Here is a 22,303-nt window from a genome sequence, read left to right as displayed (position 1 = left end):
CATCTGATCATTAGAATCCTTTCAGAAACAGAAGGAGGTGGGCCATCTCTCTTGGATCTCTTGGGGAAGGTACTTCAGGGCCATCACTGTGAATGGGGTCAGCAAACTTTTCCGTAAAGGGCCAGATAGTGAATCGTTGAGGCTTCACGGACCACAGGTCTCTGGCATGACTACTCAGCTCAGCGGTCGCACCTCCAAAGCAGCCATAGAAGTGCACAGAGGATGTGAAGAGGGAGATGGCCCTGTGGCGATGGGGGCAGAGTCCAGAGTGATGTGTCTATGGTCAAGGAACGCTCAGGACTTCCGGCAGCACCAGGAGAGCCCTCCTCTGGAGTCTTCAGGAGAACACGGCCCTACAGACACCTGGATGTCAGCCTTCAGACTCCCAGAACTGTGAGAGAACAGGTTCAAGTTGTAGGCCACCCAGCTTGCAGGACTTTGTTTCTGTAGAGGGGAAACCAAGGCAGGGGTCTGGCAAGTCCCGAAGGTTCTCAGTGCTTGGTGCCCAGAGAGGGTGGCCATGGCTCTGCTTTGTGGAGTCAGAAGGGCTTCCTAAGGTGCCAGGTGGTGTGGGCTTTGTTCTCCTAGCTGTGTGGGGAATTTAATCTGCGTCCACTCCCGGCCCCAAGGGCCCCCTGGATGGCAGAAGGCAGGAAGCTCCGAGTGTGCAAAGACCACCCCGCCCTGCCCCTAATCCCCCCTGCAGCCCTGGGTACAGGGAGGGGCTCAGAGCAGCTGCTCCATAGCTACCTGATGAATGGTGCGCCAACTGGGCAACCCTGCCCCATCTCAGTTCTCTAGACTGAGAGGCCCAGAGGGGAATCTGGGGGAATTCTGGGGGAATCTGTTCCCAGCTCAGGACAGGACACCTGCCAGTCACATGTGAGTGGCGGATCACCTGGGTTGGGGCCTTGGGGTCATCGGGCCAGTGCTCAGCTCTAGGGAGAGTGTCTGCTTGCCTCAGGGTGTTCCCTGTCATCTCTTGGCCACAGCAATCCTGCCACTTCTCCATGCCTCCACCCTGTCTTCCTCATCTCTCAGCCTCAAACCCTTGACTCTCCCGGCTTCCTCTGTCTACCCATCGAGGCCTGATATTTGTTCCTTCAAAATGGCTTTTAGAGTCCCGCTTCCTCTCCACCTCTCCTGCTCAGGATCCTGTTGTCATTCCCACTACCTAGTCCATCATGCCCAGACTTCAGTGCCGTTCTCCCATCCAGCCTCGGCCCTCATCCCTAGCTGCCACCTTCTGGTTTGGTGCTTGCTCTTCTTGCCACCTCTCATGGGAGCTTCGCACCCCAGGGCCTTTGCTCAGACTGTCCTTCTGCCTGGAGGCTTCCTTTCTTCCCCTGCCAATCCAAATCTACCTACCCTTCAGGCTCAACTCATGGTCTCCTGCCTCCAGGAAGTTCTGCCCTGTCTGTTCATTCTGGGGTTTTCCTTCTCTAACCTAATGTCCCATGCAGATAGTGCCACCACACTTAGCACGTGGCCTTGCCTTTTGTCCTGGAGGAGAGGACAGTGGTTTAATTTTGCCTTGTTGCCTTGTGGGCTGCTTGGGTAAGGTCTGGGTGTGTGTCCTAAGGGTTCGTGTGTTCGAGTTTCACCCCATTGTGAGGACTCAAGAGGGTGGAAACTTCATCCGACTGTGGTGTCTAGAGGGGGGGCCTTTGGGAACCATCAGGAGTGGATAAGGTCGTCAGGCGGATCCCCCGTGACTGAGCTCAGGTGGCTTTATGAGAAGAGAGACCAGAGGACAAACACACAGGCACACCTGTGTGAGCCCGTGTGCACCCACATGCACATCTGCCCATCTCGCACCATGTAGTGCCCTGTTCCACCTTGGGACCTTGCCAGTAGGAAGGCCATCATCACCAGTTCCGGCCCCTTGACCTTGGGCCTCCAGAACCACGAGCCAGACTAAATCTCGACTGTGATATGATGTCAACAACAAGAGCAAAGAGGCAAAGTAGACCTTGACACGGGCTGGACCTGTGGGCCACGCAGGAACACCATGCTCACTGCTTGGCTGACGGGACAATTTATTCTGCCCCATCCGTCAGATGGGTGTCGATCTCACTGGGGGCAGCTCTGGCTCTCCAGGGAGGGCAGGTTGGAGGTTCTGTCATGCTGGCATCTTCCTACCTACTAAACCTGGCCACCCAACCATGGCCCCGGCTGTCTTGCTGGGCGTGTGGACTGGCACTGCTACCCCGAGGCACACAATGCTGTTACCCTCGGATCTGCCCTGAAGGATGTCTTGAAGCCCACATCCACTTGGAAATTCCTCAGTGCTGTGGTCGGGGGGATTTCAGGGGGGACAGGTGATAATGTGCTTTACACCACCCCGGCCCAAAGCCTCTAGGAGGGAGAGAGGGGCCCAGATGAGGCTCCTGGGGACAGACACACGAGGTTCCTCTCACTGATCTCTTCAGTGAAGCCTCCCCTGCCTGTTGGGCCTGGTTGCTATGGAGATGAGAAGGCGTGGGCGGGATGGGGGCCTGTCCCACAGGGAGACGTTTTGCTCTACCTTAAAGCCTGTGCACACAGTCCTCTTTGGGGCTAGTTTGGGATGTGCTGTGGAGCTCCAGTGATACGCTGGGGGCACGAGGCAGGCGCGAGCCCACGTTTTGTTGGTTCAGACTCATCTTCGCCTTTCCTGTGACCCCCCTGAATGGCCGGAGCTGCAGCCTGAGCACCCGCTCCTGGCCACCATCAGCTCAGTAGAATGTGACCCACTTGTTGAGTTCTGTCAATGCTTAGTGGGTGAGGGACAGTGACAGGAGGGTTGTGACCCCCCTGAACAGAGGTGCAAACCAAGTCCCAGGGAGAGGGGGTGGCGGGTCTCAGTTACCTAGGGTGCGGTGGGGGACACCAGCAGGAGAAACGGCTCCTCACTCCCTGCTCAGGCCCTTCTGTCCCCTAAGTGAACGACTTGTTTTGACCTTCCAGGGTCCTGCGGTGGCTAGGGCTGGCCTGGGCAGGCACAGGGCTGCAGACGCCCTGGCCAGGGCTCTGGAAGGTTTGCTGACTCCTCTGAAGGAGGCGCAGTGGGGAGCCTGGCCTGCTAAGAAGCCCTGTCTGGCCTCTCTCCTCCCCTCTGTTTGATGAAGGAGATAAAGTGTTGTTCCTTACTCCATGAAGTCTGAAAATCAATAAGGCCAAAGAGCCAGCTAGATAATCATCGCCATGGAAATCACCACAGTGCCTCCTTCCCTCTCCCCCTCCCTCCTCCTTCAGCAGCGGGGGGGAGGCCCCTGCTGGCCGAGCAGACACCCTGGCTTGGCATAGGCCAGCACAGGGTCCTCTCAGCCACCCTGAGGCTGGGCAGGTAAGGTTGACCAATGACCATCACCTGGGAGGAGAGGGAGGTAACAGCCCCTAAATTCCACAGCTGTGGTGGGGGCCAGCCGGCTCAGCTTTCTGCCTCGGCCCCTGTGCCCTGCGCACCACTGGGCGTCCCTGCCTCCTTCCCACTGTTTGCAGACCCAGCCCCCTACTCCTCACCCCGTCAGAGCGGCTCACAGGGCCAAGGGAAGAGCCCAGGTGGTGGACTACGGTGCCAGCTGCTACTAGGCCAGTCCTGTGGGCCAGGGGGCCAGTCAGTCGCTTAGTCCCTGGCACACCATGCCAAGTGGGCAGAGGTCTGTGCCATGCTGCGTGCCAGGGGCGGGAATTCCCACACAGACCCAGGAGGGTTCACTCTGGTGAGGAGACAGAACCTATCACACAGGAAAGCCTTGTGCCCATTTCTTGGCCTCTCTGTGTCTCAGTTTATCATTGGTGCCGTAAGGGGCCTTGTGTGGGCCATGCCCATCCAAACGTCCTGGCTCCATCTACCAGGTGGAGGGTCATCTGGTGGCGGGGCCTGTTGGGGAGGACAGACTTTGGGGGAGGCCTGGAAACTCTGGAAGCAGTTTGGGGTGTTCAGGGAGGGAATTTCCTGGGTACCAGAGCACAAAAGGGATTTGTGGGCTCTGGGTGGCCATTTCCTTTATCCATAGACTCCTTGCCCTGTGGGTGGAGCAGGGACCCAGTCACCCAGGTCTAAGGAAGGTGCTACTCGGATCTGACAGAGGCGTTTCCATTGGGCAAACTGGGAATCAGGACCAGCTCGGTCAGCAGCTACAGTTGTGTTTTCTAAGGCTTTGCATCCAGACCTTGGTACCTGCCCATGGTCAGCCTTAGCAGGTGACCTGGTCCACTCCTGTCCAAAGGCTCCTTCCATCCTCCACTCCCACGAGAGTTTGGCCTGTCTCCTCGCTCTTGACTTCCTGTGACTTGCAGGGGTGTGTGCTTGCTGAGGCTCTTGGATCTCATTTTAATTGGCCTGACATTTTGCTAAACAAACAAATCAAAACTCAAACCAAACAAAGAGCCCTCATGGGTTTAATTGGCCGTGGTCTTTGTCTGTGGCCCAATCACTGGAGCCTTCACAAGGGTGAAGGGGACTCTGAGGACAGTAATGAGACCTGTCTAATAAGGTAACCTGCTGGACAAGGGAGCTAGCAGGTCCCAGGAGGCACTGCCGCGAGGTGGTGGCATCAAATCAGCCAGCCCCCTTCTACCCGAGATGAAGCTGCTCGGCTTTGTACCTGCCTCTCACTGAAGAATTCTCTTTGAAGATGCTTTATTTTTTTCCTCATGTGTCACTTAGAGGAGGAATTGCCTCCTCCTCCTTTTGGTCATTATCTCTCTTTTAAAATATATATTTAAAAGGGAGATAAAAGGCAACTCTGTGGATGTGGTATTTTCTTCTGTTAATTACATTTATTTTCAACCAAGTTCTGGGAGGTGGTCTGGTGCCCAAAAAAGATACACATGCTGAAGAATCAGAGCCTGTCTGAGGTGGAAGAGGCCTTGGGTCAGCTGGGACTGGATTCTAGTTCAGGTCTCTTATTGTACAGATGAGGAAACCGAGGCCCAGAGAAGGGACAGCTTGTGAGTGCACAGCCAGAGTCACAGAGCCAGGATCAGCGGCCAGTCCTTGGACTCTCAGCCTGTGCTCTTTCTTCCCAATCCTGGAGATAAGTTCTGGTCTCAGCTGGGGCTACTCTACCCAGTGACCCTGATCCAGTATCTTCAGTTCCCTGAAAAGGTGCTATTGCCGGCCAGCCTCACAGGCAGAGTGACAAGTGCTGTGCACAGGGTGGGGGGACCCACAGCATGCTCAGTACTCATGAGCTCAGCCCACACCAAGACTCTGGGGTCAGGTGGGAGTGGGGGCCGGTTGGGCCTGGTTGGTTGTCAGCAAGGATGTCCAAGGACTTGTGAAACTGCTGTCCCACTCTAACAAACCCCTAGGGCCCTAGGATGGTAATTTCAGGGGTTAACCGACTAGACTAAGGAACACCTAGGGACTGGTAGAGCTTCCTTTTTGAGTGTCTGTGAGGGTGTTTGCAGAGGAGATTGGCATGTGAGTTGGTGGACTGATCTGTCGTCATTATGGGTACCATCTAATCAGCAGAGAACCCAGAGAGAACAAAAAGGCAGAGGAAAGCAGTTTCCTCTCTTTGCAGGGGGTGGGATGCTCCTCCTTGCCAGTCCTTGGGCATTAGGTCTCCTCCTGCTCTCTGGCCTTCAGACTCCAGGACTTGTCCCAGGGGTTTTCTGGTTCTTTGGCCTTTGGCCTTGGACTGAGTATACCATTGGCCACACTGGTTCTGAGACCTTTCCTCTCAAACTGAGTCCTGCTGCTAGCATCCCAGGGTCTCCAGTTCTCAACAACTAGTAGGACTTCTCAACTTCCATAATTATATAAACCAATTCCTCTGATAAATACCCTCTAATCTGTCTGTCTGTCTATCTGCCTATCTATCTATCTATCTATCCATCTATCCATCTAATCCATCCATCCCTCCCTCGCTCCCTTCATCCTATTTATCTACCCACATCCTATTAGTTCTGTCCTTCTGGAGAACCCTGCCTAATTTAGGCCCTGAGGAGGGTTCTGTATGGGGATACTTCTCTAAGAACCAGCTTTGGAATCTCAACCCCCACCAGACCTTTGGGTTCCTGAAACTCTGGTTTGCAGCCTGGTCTCAAAGTTGCTCAACACAAGGAGACCCTAGGTAGCTCCCAAAGCCATAGCATCTCACATTTCATCCTGCCTGTCCATCCTCCCCTTCACTCTCTGCCAGACACCCCGACCTCTTGCCATAGGACATTCATGGCCCTTTCTGCCCCATGACTTGTGCTATTGTTCCTCCCTGGATTGGCATGACCTTCACCTTTATTGGCTCATCTCAGAACCCTTTTTGTCCCATGAGCCCTATTGTGAAGCTTTTCTTGACACCCTTTATTCACCCCAAAGGTAAAATTCATGATTCCATTCCTGATTATTCTTTTTCTGCTGCTGGGGAAACCCAGGGACTCGTGCATGGTGGCAAGTGTTCTAGTCCTGAGCTACACCCCAGCCCTGATTCTTTTTGAGTCTGCTCATTGGCAGTTTTTAAGGTACTTATCAATTGTGTATTATAGTTGTTTTGGGGTATATGTCTATTTCCCCTCCATAATTCTAAATTCCCTGAGAAGAACAACCCTGAATTACACTAAGCTAGGTTTCCAGCACCGAAACCAAATGATTGCTAACAATTATTCAATGTGTATTTTGTGCTAAGTACTAATTACTGTAAGAACATGGTCTCATTTATTTATTTACTTGTTTATTTTTTGTTATGCTGGGGATCAAACCCAGGGCCTCATGCATGCTAGGTAAGTGCTCTACCATGAATCAGGCCCCCAGTCTCTCATTTAAACCTTACCAATGAGTAAAAAGCACAAATGTTCCTCGACTTACCATGGGGTTACATCCTGATAAACCCATCACCAGTGGAAAACATGTGAAGTTGAAAACGCACTGATTACACCTAACCTAGTGTGAATGGCAGAGAGTGAAGGGGAAGATGGGTGGGGAGAACCGAAGGGAGGTGCTGTGGGCTCTGGGAGCCAGCCGACTGAGCTTCTCACCCTCGGAAAGTTCAGAGAGGCGTGAGGCCTGGTGAGGTGGAGCTGCTTTGGGCCAAGTCTTCCCTGCGTATGGGGGGCAAGCCTTCAGATTGGCTCTGCAAATGGCTGGCTCCAGGTACCATGTAGAATTGCTCAGCTGCCCAGGGTCTTCAAGGACAGTGTGGACAGGAACTGGGGAGAGGGTGTGGGAAAGGGCACAGTTGGAAGGCAGCTGTGCAGAAAGGTCTGGGAGGGAGCCAGGAGCCTGGTGCAGAGAGACTGAGAGGAAGTGCTGAGAGACTCCATCATAGGGGGCAGGTGGGCCTGACCGGCAGGGAAAGGGGACCATGTGAGAGAGCAGATGTGGGAGGGGAAGCACCTAGGTCTTACTGGGGAGAGAGAGCTGAAGTGAGGGCAGTGGGGTGGGGGGAAGGTGGGAGGGAAATGGACCAGATTCTGCTGCAGAGGGCAGAGGGTGACGTGTGTGTGTGTGTGTGTGTGTGTGTGTGTGTGTGTGTGTGTGTGTGGTGGGAGGGGCTCACCAGGAGGCCCTGGATTTATAACATTCGTGCTCTCCAAATACTTCAGCGTCTCCTCGCTGCTGCCTGGTTGGGAAGATGGCTGGCAGAGGCTGTCCACCCCCCCCACCCCCCCCCCCGGACTTCAGGGACAGCCTGACACCAACTGGGTCTCTTCACACACAGCCCACCCACTGACCCTGCATCCTCTGCCACCAGAGTCCCCTCATCTCTATAGAAAAATCACACGCCACAGAACAGCAGCCACACCCGCTCAGTGAAGCCTCTAACTTCAAGAAAAATAGCAAAGACAGAAAAAAAAAGAAAGAATCTGCCGCGAGGAGTTGAGACTCATCCTGCTGACAGTGGGGAGGTAAGGATCAAATACCCAGGACGCTCCAGAGGTGCCTGCTCTTCCTCTGCTCTCAGAGTCAGCCAAGCTCTCCCTGGCGGAGGGATGTAGATTGATTGCCTGGTTTTATTGAGGACAAAGTGCTTTTTGATAGTGTGAGGGAAGCGGCTCCCCAGGGCGGGGATTCCGGCTCAGCTCGGAGCTCCCTGAGCATCGATCGCCGGCCGGGCTTCCCTGTGTGTGCGGAGCAGAGCGCGGGCGCTGGGAGTGATGGGGAAGCCACGGTGGTTGGAGGGGGAACTCCGGGGAGGGCAGGCTGGACCTCGAATGGGCACTTGGTCAGCCGCCTCCCCGCGAGGCCCTGGAGGGATGGCCAGGAAGAGTGGCCACTGGTGGCTTGGTCTATGGTGCAGCTGCCACACGACACTAGACTCCTGCTTGACACAAGGCAGAACCCCACCTTATCATGACCCCCGTTTTGTAGATCAGGAAGGTGAGCTGCCACGAGACCAAGTATGCTCATCAAAGTCACACAGTGACCAAGTCACAGCCCCCAGATCCATACATGGTGGGTGAGACGCTACGGCTCAGGTGCTGACCTCTGTCTGCCAAGGTGCACAGTCCCAGACACAGGGCCAGATGACACTCTGCTCCTGACATGATCCTCAGGGACCCGCTACATAGACCCCGCCATGTGTAAAGGGACAGGCTGGCTCAGTAGGAATGGCTCTGTGACTCTAACAGAATCCTAGCATATGAATGGTGGCTTTCCAACACCTTTGAGGCCAGCTCTGAGTGTGGGGATTAGAAGCCATAGAAGCAGCATCAAATGGAGGTAAGTTGTACTGTTCCAGTGGCTTTTTCAAAGCACCTTCCTCTTTCCATCATAAGCTCCTGTGTTATTCATAATTATTTTGGGAGGCAAGTAGGCTGGGATTGAACCTCTAGTGCCAAGTGAGGAAACTGGAGCACAGAGAGATGAAGTGACTTGCCCAAGGTCACACAGCTCATTTGGTAGATGTGGAATCGGAGCCCAGGGTTTTTCTTCTACGTTGTCTGCATGGTACTTTCCTTTCTAAGCCACAAAGGGTTGTATGCATGGAGGTGGTATTAAGTAACAGAAATACTTGGGCATAAGTATTCAGAGTGAATTGCCAACCTACAGGTCATAGTAAATGGGATGGCTTATGGTATTTCAGCACAGAAAATCATGAGCTTATCAGAACTGGGGGTGGGGTGTGTTGGGGCCATTCAGGCTTTAGTGCTTAGTAATGTCACATGTCACTAGACCCTTGGACAGTCCCAAGCCCACCTTGGAGGAGGCATCTTTCCTGTCTCCCCCTCATAGATGGGTCAGTGGAAACCAAGGGGACAGCCAGAGAGAGCGCAGAGATGGCCTTGGCCTGAGATCGGGGTGCGGGGAGGGTGTGTGGGGCAGGACTCACTCTTGACAGTGAGGAACATGGACTTGCTGATGTCGGTGCCCACGCCGTTGCTGGCCTGGCAGAGGTAGTAACCGATGTCCTCTTCTAGGACGTGGCGGATCAGCAGGGAGCTGTTGGGCAGGATCTGGATGCGGCCGGTGAGGGGCACTGGGTGGTACTGCTGGGGGTTCCCACTCCCTGGAAGGAGGCAGAGGTTAGGAGGGCTGGGTCTTTGCTAGGAAGTGAGCTGGGTTGGATGGGGTGCCTTAAGAATGAACCTGATTTTCTCTCTCTCTCTCTTTTTTTTTTTTTTTTTTTGCAGTGCTGGGGATTGGGTTGTGGCTCAGCAGTACAGCGCTTGCCTAGTGTGGGCAAGGTCCTGGGTCCGATCCCCAGCACCACATAAACTAAAAAAAGGTATTCTGTCCAACTACAACTAAAAAATAAAAATATATAAAAAAAGAGTGAACCTGACACCTTTCTTTTGCTAATCTAGGGTCACATTGTAGCAAAGCTGCACCATCCCCAAGTGCTAGAGCCACACAGCTCCTGGGGGCAACAGGAAAGACCCTCAGAGAGGTCGGGTTCTGCCCCAGCTCTGCAGCAAGCAGATGAGGTGGGGACATGGCTTCAGCAGATGCCACCTTGCCACTAAGCTTCCTTGGGGTGCATTCCTGGGAGAGGAAGATAAAGTAACCTTTGGACAACTTGGCAATAGGCAAAGACAGGACTGAGTCCTCAAATGGCAATTCCTGGTTCATGGCAGTCGACCCGGGAAAAAAAGGCCAGCTGTCCTTCTATGGGGGCTTTGGGTCAGCATGGACACAGCCTAGGATGTGGGCCTTACGAAGATATTGAATGTGTTCTTGGGATGAAGTTGAGCTCTAAGAAGGACCAAAATCCCAGAATAGATAGAGTGGTGAAAAAAACAGGCATGGAGACTCTGGGACCTGGGGTGGACAGGGCAGGGTGGGATAAGCAGATGTACCCTGAGTTTTAGGGCTGGAGCTGGGAGAAGGGCCAAGTCTGTAGGGACTAGAGGAAATGTGGAGTCAAGCAGCTTGATGCTGTCCCTGACTTCAGACCCCTGGGGGTGGCTGAGGATTTCTAAATGATTTATAGCTAGGGTCCTCTAGAGCTCAGAACCCAGGACCCCCCAACCCCACCACCAGTACTGAGTTGCATGTGGAGAACAGGCCCCAGTCCCATCTGAGCATCCTCCCTGGCCCTCCCTGCCCTTGTTGGAGATGCTGGCTGGTCAGGGGCTCACCCTTGGCATGCTTCCACATGACCTTGGGTGGTGGGTAGCCGTCCACCGAGCAGTTGAGCACACCAGCTTTGCCATAGATGCCATCCTGGTTGTTGGGCTGCACCACAAATCGAGGGGGCACTGCCAAAAGAGCAGAAGTAGGGAGAGAAAGGTCATCTTGGCTCCTGAGAGGTCCCTTAGAGCTTGGGCACCTTCATTCAATGTCAGCCCTTTCTGGACCATCATAAAGTTGGGAGCCTGCAGCTTCTGAAACCCTGGAGGCCGAAGGCTTTTATTGAGTACTGGAACTGGAGCTGGGAGTTCTGAGTTCCAATCCTGCCTTCACCAAGGACTTCTCCTCCACTCATTTCCTGCCCTAGAAAATAAGAGGCCTGGGGCTCTCCATCTTCAATGGCCCTGCTATAGCCAACCTCCCTTTCAAGCCAGCACTCTAGAGAGATGGTCCTGGCGCTCCTCCAGGCTGGCCTGACCCCACTCACCACGCACGATGAGCTGGCGCTCCCTGCTCACGGTGGCTGCCGCGTTGCTGGCGATGCACGTGTAGTTGCCGTTGTGCTTGAGGGAGACACTGGAGATCTGCAGGGAGCTCATGAACTCCTTGCTCTCAATGGTCACGCCCGAGCCTGAGATGATCACCTGTCCGTCCTTCCTCCAGGTGATGCGGATGGGCATGTCCCCCGAGGACACCACACAGGGGATGTAGAGCAGCTGACCGATGGAGGCCGGTGGGAACTCGAAGGGCTGGATCAGAGGGGGCACTGGGCGGGCAAGGGGTTGCTGCCATCAGGCCTCACTTGCCCCAGCCCAGCCAGATGCTCACCAGGGGGCTTCGGGCTTGGACTAGAGCTCCCCAGGCTCTGCACCTCCTTCTCCTGTCCACACAGAGTCCCCAAATGTGCCTGGCTGCTCTGCCGTTGTGTCTCTCTCCCACATCTCTTCTCCACCCTGGGCTCTGCCTGGACCCACAGTCTCTGTCGAGGCCTCAGACTTCTCGCATTAACTCTGACCTCCGGGTTTGCCCTGGGATTTGACTCATGGGTTTTTTTTTTTTAATATTTATTTTTTAGTTTTAGGTGGACACAATATTTTTATGTGGTGCTGAGAATCGAACCCAGTGCCTCATGCATGCTAGGCGAACACGCTACCACTTGAGCCACATCCCCAGCCTCAACTCATGGGCTCTTTGACTCCCATCTGCCTGCTGACCTACTGCTCGGCTTGTGCCTATGTTCTCTCCCCAGACAAGCCTCTGGGACCTGGAAGGGAGAGACACAAGGTGCCCAGGTGCAGTGAGGAAGGCCAGTGCAGACCCTTCCCCATGCACCTCCCAAGGCTGCTCATTTAGAGCCAGGGTGCTAAATTCCGGCCTCCTCCCAGAGGTCCCATCACCAACCCTGCTCCACAGTCAACAGGTGTCAGGACAGGTGAGCAGAAGCTCATGCCACTGGTGGTTCCGTTGTTTCATACACATCATCTCATCAAATCCTCCTACCAATAATGTGAGGTGAGCTGACTTGTTCCCATTTTACAGATGAGAACATGGAGGCTTGGAGCAGAGAAGTAACTGTGCTAGGTTATCCTGCTCTCCAGCAGTGACAGTGGGATTTGAAACCCGATCTGTCTGCTAATTCTAACCTCTTTCCGCTATGCTGCCTGGCTGCTTCTCTGAGAAATTCCCAGACACACCACACCAGAGATCCTTTTGTCTCCTAAAGGAGCTTCCTGGGTGGCTGGTGGCTGGGAAAGCATTGGGAGAGAGCCCTGTTGACCTTGCGACAGCCACTGGGTTAGACTCTGGGTAAAGGCCCATACAGCAGCCTCCCTCCGTCACTGCCTGGTCTCAGCCCCTGGGGGCCCTGTCTGGAGCTGGAGTCACTGCGAGATGGATCCTCCTTTCTCAGCTCTGGCTGGAGCACCAGCCATTATCTTTATGATAACTCAATTAGGCTGCAGCGGCTTCCCCAGCAAGTGGGGGGAGAAGAGAGTGAGGGAGACAGACAATTAGCTTAACAAGGATGAGCACCCAGTAGATGAGGTCTCCTTTCTGCAGTCAAATAATTAAATTACAAGGCAGTCCACAGTCCTCTGGCCTTCTCCCAGGCTCCAGCCCCACGGCTCCTTGGAAGCCTGCTACTCTCCACCCTGGGCCCACCCAGAGTGGCCACCATGGGGGGACGAGCCTGAATGGGTGGGTGCCTGAGGAGGCCCTCCTTGTACACACTTTCAGGGCTCCATGGGGAGCTGCCCCTGGAACATGGCCAGGTGTGGACATTCTTGGCAGCTCACTGGAGCATGGAGAGGTCCCGACCAAGAGCTCCAGGTCTGGAGGAAGTGCCATTTAGTAGGGAAGCTGCTTCCATGACCCCCAGCAGGGTCCTCCCTGGGATTTCTGATGCCCTCTCCCACCTCGCCCTCCAGCCTGGGGGCTCCAGCAGCACACCACAGCCTCCCACAGCTCCGGAGCTCAGCCCTGCCTGGGGAGCCCAGGGGCTTCTGTCCCCGTCTTCCACCCAGTGCGCTTCCTGCCCCCTGGCTGGCTTTGATCCATTTTATTCCAGATATGCCTGAGCTCAGAGCAGGTCCTGAACCCCTGCCAGGTTTCCTGGGGTGCTGGTCACCGTCCAGATCAGCTCATCCCTGTCACTAGAGGCTTCTTTCCTCAGGTGTAGGGCAATGCCCCAGTATTCTGGGAGGTTTCTGGACCGGGGACAGCTCTAGGTAGATTTCTTTGAACTCAGGATTCTAGTGACGACCCAGTGACCATTACAGACTTCCAGAGATTCCTCTGTGCTCTCGTGGATCTCCTTCCTGTGCGTGAGCGTGGAGGTGTAAGGAGGTCAGATCTAGGCTTCTAGGTCTCCTTGGGCTTTTGGCAGAATGCTGCAGATCCAGTGCTCACCCTGACTACAGCACGTGTCACAGGGCAGTGGGCCTGACTACCTCCACTCCCTGAGGCTCTGGGTGCTAGGACTCAAGCAACTAGGAATATTTACCTGGAAAATAGTAGGTACTCAATTTGTGCTTGTTGGGTGAGTAAATGAGTGGACATATATCTAGATATCGTTTCCTGAGGTGACCTCAGTGGTGGGCTGGGGTGGTGGGGGAGGAGGGGATGGGGGTTCATCTTCAGGCCCTGCCTTTGAATTGACATTCTGGAACCTGGAATATGTCCCTTGGTCCTTCCCAGGCCCAGGCCCTGGCTATCACAGTGACAAACCAGCTCCTGAGGTTGAAAAGCCCATGGACCCTTGTCAGCAGTGGCAGGGGCAAGGAGTAGGACATGCGGGCACGGCAAGGTGGCTGGGGAGGAGGCCCAAGAGCTCTCAAGTCGGGAGGGCCATGCCCCTGGGCCCGATGACCAGGGCCCGACATTTCTATCAAGGACAGTATCACAACAGAGTGAAATCAGGCAGGGAGATTTGGTTCAGGCAAGGGGAAGACTGTCTCTCTCAGTAGATAATGGAACAAGTTACTAAGGCAGGTTAATTCATTAATTAACTAATTCATCTAATATTTATGAAATGCCTGCTCTGTGAAGGCATCGTGCTCCGTGTGGGCTGAGGAAGCAGAAACACCCTCAAACTACAGAAAAAGCCTCAGGAGCTGCTCAGTGACTGGAGAAGGGAGGGCACTCCCCCACCCCGAGACATGCTGTGATCTCAGGGCGCGCACCCTCAGGATACACAGATGGCCAGTCAGAGCAGAGGGAGATGTGCAGGGGCAGACTATAGCCTCCTGGAGCATGTGGCATTTGAACTGAGAGTTAGGGGACATACATGATTGTAAAAAATACGAGGGGTGAGGGAGAGGGAGGAGGCTGAGCCAAGGGGCAGAGGCCAGCTGGGCCAACTGGCGAGGGTGAGTGGCCACTGACGAGGCTACAGAGGAACAGTAGCCAGCACCCATGTTGGGGACTGAGACACAGCCAGCTGGCCCAGGGCTCCTAGAGCACCATTGTCCTACAGGAGGCAGATGACCAGAGGTCCAGGGCAGGCCCCTCACTCACTGTTATGTGAGAGCCTGCCCATGCAAGCTGATGGGTGTCTGTGATACTGTGGCTGACATATCCCACCAAGGCTCCAGAATAGCATTCTGACACCCCTTAAGTCCAGGAACATGCCATGCCCTGGAGGGACAAGAAAGCCTGGCGTTCCTGGCTGCTCCTGCACAGCTGGCTGAACTGAGGAGGAATGCGGTGGGCAGGGTGTGGAGGCTCTTCACTGTGTGCACATGGCGCCCTGCCCAGATGCAGGGCTGCTTTCTGACCTGTGTCTCAGCTGTGCCTTCCCCATTGCTCAGGGGACAGACAAGAGCTCATTGAATGGGTTTGTCCATTTCCACCTCTGGGAACTCAGTCTTTCAGGGGGTGAGGTCTCTGACCACCTCCCACTGGGCATGACTAGGGGCCTCTGTGACACTGAGTGCAGCCCCCAGTCCTCCTGCCTGAGTCACGGCGTTTCGCCAGCACCTGCTGGGATGCAGGTTTGCCACACAACCCAGGATTTCTCCCAGGGAGGCCTGCTTTGGCCAGTCACCTGTAGGAAAATGCTGCGATGACAGAGATCAGTGGGCACAGTGAGCGAGAAGATACAGTGGCGGTGGCAGTCCATGTGGTGTCTGGCCACCATAAAGCCTTTATAGCCACTTGTTTGTGAGTGTCACACAGTGGTGACCACCAGCCCAGCCCATAAATACTTTATGGGGTCTCTCATCATCTGTCTTCGAGGCTGAGCCTTTTATTTACTGCACCTGCTAGCAGAGTGTGCACGGCAGGAAATCAGGGCCTCTCTCCAGGCAGCACGGAAATGGGAAAGAGCCACGCCTGGGCCCAGGGCGCCTGGGTTCCAGACTCATCTATCCATTCAAGTTACCATGCATGGGTGGCCTTCTCACCACTACCCTGCCTCTGCCTCTGAGTCTCAGTTTCCTCATCTGCAAAATGGACCATACAATCTCTGAAGTCTGACACTGAACTTCCAGTTATGACAATCTTATATTTTAGGCATAATCATAACTTACTTTAATTTTTACCACAACCCCATCCTCTCGGGAAGACCTTCACTGACTACCCCCTTTGACATTGCAAGTCCCTCTGCCTTCCCTGGGCACTCTCATCCCTGATCCCTGGTTGACACCCCATATCTTGCATGTATTTGATTCGCTATCCCTTTCTCCACTAAACCACAAGCTCCCTGAGGGCAGGGAGCTTCATCTATCTTCAGAATAACTGTATCAGTAGAACCTAAAATAGAGCCCAGAATACAGTGAATGGGAGTGGTCATCATCTTCACCATCACCACCATCTTTGCTAGCCCTGTCTGCCCCGTGAGGAGGTTGCTTGCTCCTATGTTCCCGGCTCCCTTGGCTGGGGAAACAGGGTTGCTAGCAGCAGCTTCCTTGACTCCCCTTTGCCCCCAGGTGCAAGTATGCAATCTCCTCCTGTGGAGCCTGTCTCACCCCCCTTGCCTGTGTTTTCTAGTAGGATTCCTTCCAAGCCTCCACCTCCACCAACAGCAGGCAGGCATTCAGCCAGGTGGCTGGTCCTTAATGCCCTGTGATCACAGAATCCCCACCTCATTCATTAGGGTAGAGGAGGGTCCCTACCAAAGGCTCCCAGGCACGTGGAAGAGACCGGATGAAGCCTTAGCAGAAGCTCTTCATTGCCTAGGTGGAGGAAGAATGGCTGTGGATAGGGGTGTGGGTATGTGGGCTGAGGGAGTCTGTGGTGTGTATGCCCTCTTTTGCTTGCTCTTCATGGGGGCCTGGCACTGCCTCCCAGACCTGGTTCTGCTGAGCATGAGCAGAAAGCGCCTCATGCCCCCCTTTTGGCTCCCAAAGCCCTGGAAGGCTCAGATGTAGGGGTGGAGATATTTCCTCCCTGAGCCAATGTCAAGGGGCCCCAGATGCAGCCCCACCTTCCTGGTTAATTAAACATTCAGCCAGTGTCCAGGGATGCTTTTATGCCACATTATTTTTCAGCTACAGGGGGCCCTGAAGTCACCAAGTCTAGGTTGGATCTGTGTGTCCTCTTTTTAGCATCCTGCTAAGGAGCTTTCCCGAAGCCCAGAGATGAGTCCTGCTTCCCCTGCCGCTCAGTGTGGCGGGTGCCAAGCCCAGGCCGTCCTTGAAGCAGCCCCTACCCTCTCCCCTGCTCCTCCACCTTACTGGGCCCCAGCAGGCTCACTTGGGCAATATTTCACCTGAAGCCACCTTTTGTGGCATAGGAAGTGGCTGGGGACAGGAGGGCATCAACAGAGAAACATGTAACTGCTAGCACGCATGTATTGTACGTTCAAGTGCGGACAGGCTCGCGTGTCACTCAGAAGCATAAAAGTGCACATAATATGTTCCCGTGTGTACATGCCTGTGCACTCACACACGGGTCTCTGCACATGCATGTGCCTGCGTGTCAGTGTGTTTGGCTCTTCTCAGCTCATTGTTTGAAAAATTCATTAGAAGATGAGCAGTCCCGGCGGACGGAGACAGCACTTGTTTTCTCAGCTCATGGGGTAGCCTGGGTTTTTGTCCACCCTGCCCTCCAGCCTTTGGCCCCACAGAGAAGGGGAGATGAGGTGGAGGGGACTTCAGTCTTATCTCAAGCTTTTAGTGCCCTGTCCCACCCTGCTTTGCCCTCCTCTGGCTCCCTGCTCTGATGCCGGGGCGCTGTACGCTTTCCAGCCGGCAGTAACAGTGGGGTTTGGTGTGTTACCCATGGGCTCATCCCTTCCTCCCCCAAGTCAGGGCCCCTTGCCATGCCCAGGGGCGCCTTCTCCACCCCCCACCTTTGGTAGCTCTTGGAAGAGCACAGCCGCTAATCAAGCATCGTGATCATAATCAGCTTTGATGGGTTCTTCTGCAAAAGTGCATTCTAATGAGGTGGGGAGAGGGAGTCAGCAAGAGGGTGGGGATGGGGGCCCTGAGCTTTTGGGGTGGTGGGGGCAAGGGGTCCCAGAGCCTCTCATGTGAATGAGGCTTCTTGGTCTAGAGAGAACAGGTGACCTCACCCCCTCTAAGGCTGCATTTCAGACCCTGATGGTGGGGAAAGGGGAGGGTGTGTGCATACGCCTGCACATTGTACACACACACACACACACACACACACACGCCTCCTCCCTGGGCTGGGGAGACGCTGTCGCTCTGCACTATCACAACAGGCCCAGCGAGTCACTGAGACGGAATGCATCAGATTCAATTCATTAGGACTGATCGTTCCCTGAATGGGCTTGAATAATTGATGAGCAGAAGCAGCTTTCAGGATGTTCCGAGTACTCAGAGGCTCGCTGGGGCCCTGTTATTATTATTTTTTTTTTATGCCAACAAACCCGGCCAAATGCTTGCTGGTGCGGTTGGGCGCAGGAGTGCAGCAAAGGTTAGATGTTTTAATATGTGCTGTTTACACTGTCCGCTCACGCTCCACCGCCTGTAACAGAAATGGATACGGGCAGCAGGGCGCCGGGTGGGGGCCGCTGCGCTGTGCCCCACCACTACCAAGATGAGTTTCCCAGGATGCCAGGGGAAGGATGCGGCCTGGGGGTGGTGAGGTTCTCACTAGCATGCAAGGACCCTAGGCTGGGCCGAAGTGTTAGGCAGAGAAGGGGTCCCCCGCGTGCCTCAACCTGCCTGCAGTGCCATGGTGGGGGTGGGAGGTGGAGTTGTCAGGGTGTCCTCTCCCTTCCCCAGGCCTGAAATGACCACAGACCAACCTCAGCTCTGGGGGCTTAAAGCACGGCTTCCCATAATTCACTCTAACCCAGACGAATGTCTCAGTTACAGTTCAACAAACACACACCGTCTGGCACTGTGACAGGTGGTGGGTACATGAGGATGCTTGTGATGGCCCCTGAGCACTGATCAGGATGAGCCCGATGACAAGGAGCACAGGGAGAAGCTGACCCAGCCTTTTTTCTGCTCCTGCTCAGTTTCCCCAGCTGTCCTGCAGGCCCTCCAACTGATGGCCCCTGGTCATCACATGCTTGAAGGATCAAACCAAGTGCAGCATCTGTCCCCAGACACCCGCCCCCAGACTTCCTTCTTCCTGTCCACAAGGCCTCTGTGCAATCTTGCTTCCCTTGGAGCAAACAAGACCCCAGCTCTGACCTTCCCTGTGTTGGCCCCTGCAGGTCTTGGGGTCTTTACAGCTTCTACCCCCTGCTTCCCTGGGGTGGCAGAAATGCCAGAGGAGAGAAGTCCCCAGGTGACCAGGGCTCCCAAAGGTCTCGAGGACTCTTCTCTCTTCCTTCTCCCTCCTTGGTGGTTCTGGAATCTATTTCTTTATTACTGAGGTGGAGAAGGGGACAAAGTTCCTCTGGGCCTGACCTCCCATCAGCCCTGGGTCACTCCCTGACCTCTCCTTAGTCAAGCCAGGAAGGATCCACTTTCCCTTCCTGTCCCTAGAGCAACAATGAAGGCTCCTTTCACACACTGTCCAAACTCCAGGCCTGTCAGTCCCAAAGAAGGGGCTTCACACAGCTGCATGTCCCCAGAGCCATGGGGACACAGGCCATTGGTTCATATATTCACTTACGTGCTCATTTATAGTCGTTAATTAATTCATTCACTGATCTATATAGACTTACTGAGTGGCCACCATGTACCAGAAACATAGGCCTCACTCAGGTGAGCACAGAGGCCTGGGGTGGGGGGGCTACTCCCTTCCAGGCATCAGGTGGCACTAGCAGATAGCAGGTCCTTCCCCATTCCCCTAGTGGCAACCTGGGACAACCACTCTGTGCCCTGGAAGGGAGCTGGGCAGCCAGTGCTCCTTCCACCTGGTCTCCTGTTGCTGACCACTGGTGTCTCTCCTGAGTTCCTGGTGGCCCCATCTTGACATCAGGGGCCTGATATAGCCTGCCATCTGTGACCTGAGCCTTCTGTCCGTGGTGACCTGCCTCCTCTTTGTAACAGCCCCTGTGCCCCTGTGGTCAGTGTGGCCAACCGAGGAACTGGAGGTAGAGTTCCTCACTTCCTTCCTGTGTCCACCCGGATCTTCCACCTCCTTCTTTTCTTCCACACACCAGGCTGGTCCCTCTCCCTTGTCCTTCTACTCACTTACGATTGTCTGCGGCCACCTGAGCCATGGCTTGGAAATGGCTGGGGCATCCTGGGAGGCTTGGGGTGAGGGTGGGCAGGGGCTCTGGCTGGAGGGGAGGCCTACCTTTGACGGCCACGTGGACACTCTGGCTGATGGACAGCTGGGGCTGGATGAGGACACTGCACAGGTACTCCCCTTCGTCCATGCCCTTCTGCACGTCAGTCAGCTTGAGGGTCCCATTCTCAAATACCACCTGGCGGTGGTTGTCCGGCAACAGCAGGGCATCCTTGTACCACTTGATGGAGTAGTAGGGGTAACCGATGACCCTGCAGTTGATAAGGGTGTCCCGCCCGGCGACTGCTGTGATGTTCCTCATTGCCCGGATGCTGGGGGGTCCTGAGGCATGGGAGGGAGGAGGCGGAGAGGAGGGGCGAGCGGTGCCGTCAGCCAGGGACAGCCAGGCACCACCCTGTGGTACTCTTCTCAGTTGCTTGGCTCCTGAGACTTCTGGGGGTGGAAATTTGGTGGGAGCAGAGGGAACCCTTTTTCAAGACTAAAGGCAAAGGCTTGGATTGGGGTCACCCATTATCTCTCCAGGGCGCACTGTTGCTAGTGTCAAATAGCTGCAAACGTGTGCCACACATGTCTGCAAGAAAAGTCCGTTACCCAAACAGGACAGGGCATGTGGCCGAGATCACAGCCTCAGCAGGAAGCAGCTGGGATTTGGGAGGGCGAGTCTTCAGTCATGAGAAGTCAGGATTGGGGGTTAGAGTGGATGTGGGCATCGTGTTATTTCCACTCTACTTCTTCACACTGGTCTCGTACCCAAAAGGAACTCTCTCATGCCAACTCTCTGTAGGTAACAGGACGGTCTCCACTGGATGAATTGGTGATTTTCTTTTTTCAGGTAAATGTGTATTATGGGCCCCTGAGGAGGACTGATAAACAGGGGCTCTGTTACACTGGCTGGGGGAGAGAGTGTCTAGATGGGACAGCTGGGCAGGTGGCAATATGGCCATGGAAAGAGGGGCTCAAAGGTCCTCATGCAAGGGCAGTGCTAGAGAGAGTCAAGGAATTCTCTGGGCTTCAAGTCTCCATCCAGAAAATGAGCAGCAGGACTGGGGAATCTCTCAAGGCCCTGCAGCTCTGTCCCCTTTCCAATTCAGAGAGGAGGGCAGCAGGGTGACCAAAGGAGAGGCCTACATTTTTCAGGAGGAAGTTGGCCCTGGAAAATTTGGCATGAACCTGTATTTCAGTGACCCTTCCCTGCTCCCAGGGTAACCACTAGCACCCCTGGATCAGTGCCTTTTCCCTTCTCCTCCCCCGTCCTCCTCGGTACTTGGGTTGGGGGTCACTGGTAGGGTCAGATAAGGACCAGTTAGACCCCAAAGGGCTGCAAAGAGCATCAGAGACTGTTCTCACCATGGTGACTTGGAGAACTGAGACAGGGGGATGATCACCTTGAAGACCCCTACCAGCCCTCGTGGGAAGGCCTCCAGCCTCTGGAAACCCCCACCTAGCCTCAGCCCCCTACTTTGTGTGTGTGTGTACACATATGTGTGATACTGGGGACTGAATCCAGGGCTATCCCACTGAGCTACACCCCTAGCACATTTTATTTTATTTTGAGATGGGGCTTCCCTCAATTGTCCAGGTTGACCTTGTATTTGCTATCCTCCTGTAATCCCTGCCTCTCAAGTAGCCGGGATTATGGATGTGTGACAACATGCCCAATTTGCCTCCTTCTCTTGATGACTTGGACTTTGCAGGAGAAGCTGACACCTGGCTCCTGGCTGCTTGCCCCTCCTGGAGCTCTCAGGGACTGGCTTAGTGGGGGCAGTTGGGAGCACAGCTGAAGCATATTTAGGTCAGGCCTGGCCCCCCTGCCCCTGCTCTATCTCTGTCCTTACAAGGCCCTGGTGGGGCTGGCAGATGGTAGCTGGTGCATAGCTTACTGGGGCCCAGAGTGATTTGATGGGGGGATCAGGGTGGGGAGGGTGGGCAGGCTGGGCAGGAGGAGGAAGAGGAGGAGGAGGTGGGGGAATGAGAATGGGTGAACTATATCAGACACACACTCACACACAAGAATGGATGGTGGGGCTTGTTGAAGGCAGGGCGATGGTGATAGAAGAGAGGAGAGAAACCTCTACTAAAATCAAAATGACGATTAATAATAAGTACTAATCACAAGAATAATGGTAATCACAGAGATGGCAAAGGAACTCAAAAGCCTATTCTGATATTTAAATGTAGACAGGCACCTCTTACGTTTATTCGCGCCTGATATTCAGCACTGCCCACCGAGTTCCGAGCCGTGCACCGGTACACGCCCCCGTCGCGGATCTGGGGGCCTGTGACGTTCATGTGGCTGATGGTGGTGCCATCGGACATGGTGTACTGGTTGGTGCGGTGGCTTCCATCCCGCACGATAGGCTCGTCGTCCAGGGCCCAGGTGACCGTGGGGGGCGGGGCGCCCTTAGCTGCACACATCAGCGAGAACCGCTCCCCGGGGTTGACCACCTTCTCGCTGAAGGACGAGGCGATGCGGGGTGTGCCGTCTGCAGGGAGCGAGGAGCCCCCTTCAGGGTCACTTAGTCACAGAGAGACTTCCCCCAGGCTACCCCACCCTGGCAGGGGAGGAGGCAAAGCAGTAGCCATAATGACAATAAAGGACTGTCCTGTGCATCAATTCACTTGCTACGCACAGCCCTGGGAGGTGCCATTACTACTTGTTCGTGGGTTAAGACTCCTGGGTTTGCTCTC

General features: G+C 54.8%; 1 protein-coding gene across 1 annotated transcript in view; it reads right to left on the bottom strand.

The window, feature by feature from the left end:
• The window catches only part of Dscaml1 (DS cell adhesion molecule like 1), a 319,280-nt gene that overhangs the window by 54,301 nt on the left and 242,676 nt on the right, over positions 1–22,303 (bottom strand). The window contains exons 7-11 of the mRNA XM_076843725.2: positions 21,802–22,098; positions 19,664–19,936; positions 10,989–11,267; positions 10,510–10,629; positions 9,261–9,437 (exon numbers count right to left, since the gene is read on the bottom strand). Of these exons, the coding sequence (XP_076699840.1) occupies positions 9,261–9,437; positions 10,510–10,629; positions 10,989–11,267; positions 19,664–19,936; positions 21,802–22,098 (1,146 nt within the window). The remainder of the gene's footprint in view (positions 1–9,260; positions 9,438–10,509; positions 10,630–10,988; positions 11,268–19,663; positions 19,937–21,801; positions 22,099–22,303) is intronic.

Source organism: Callospermophilus lateralis, chromosome 2, assembly GCF_048772815.1.
Source record: "Callospermophilus lateralis isolate mCalLat2 chromosome 2, mCalLat2.hap1, whole genome shotgun sequence".
NCBI classification, from domain to species: domain Eukaryota; kingdom Metazoa; phylum Chordata; class Mammalia; order Rodentia; family Sciuridae; genus Callospermophilus; species Callospermophilus lateralis.
The sequence above is the reverse complement of the archived record's forward strand: the minus strand, read 5'-3'. Positions and strand labels throughout refer to the sequence as shown.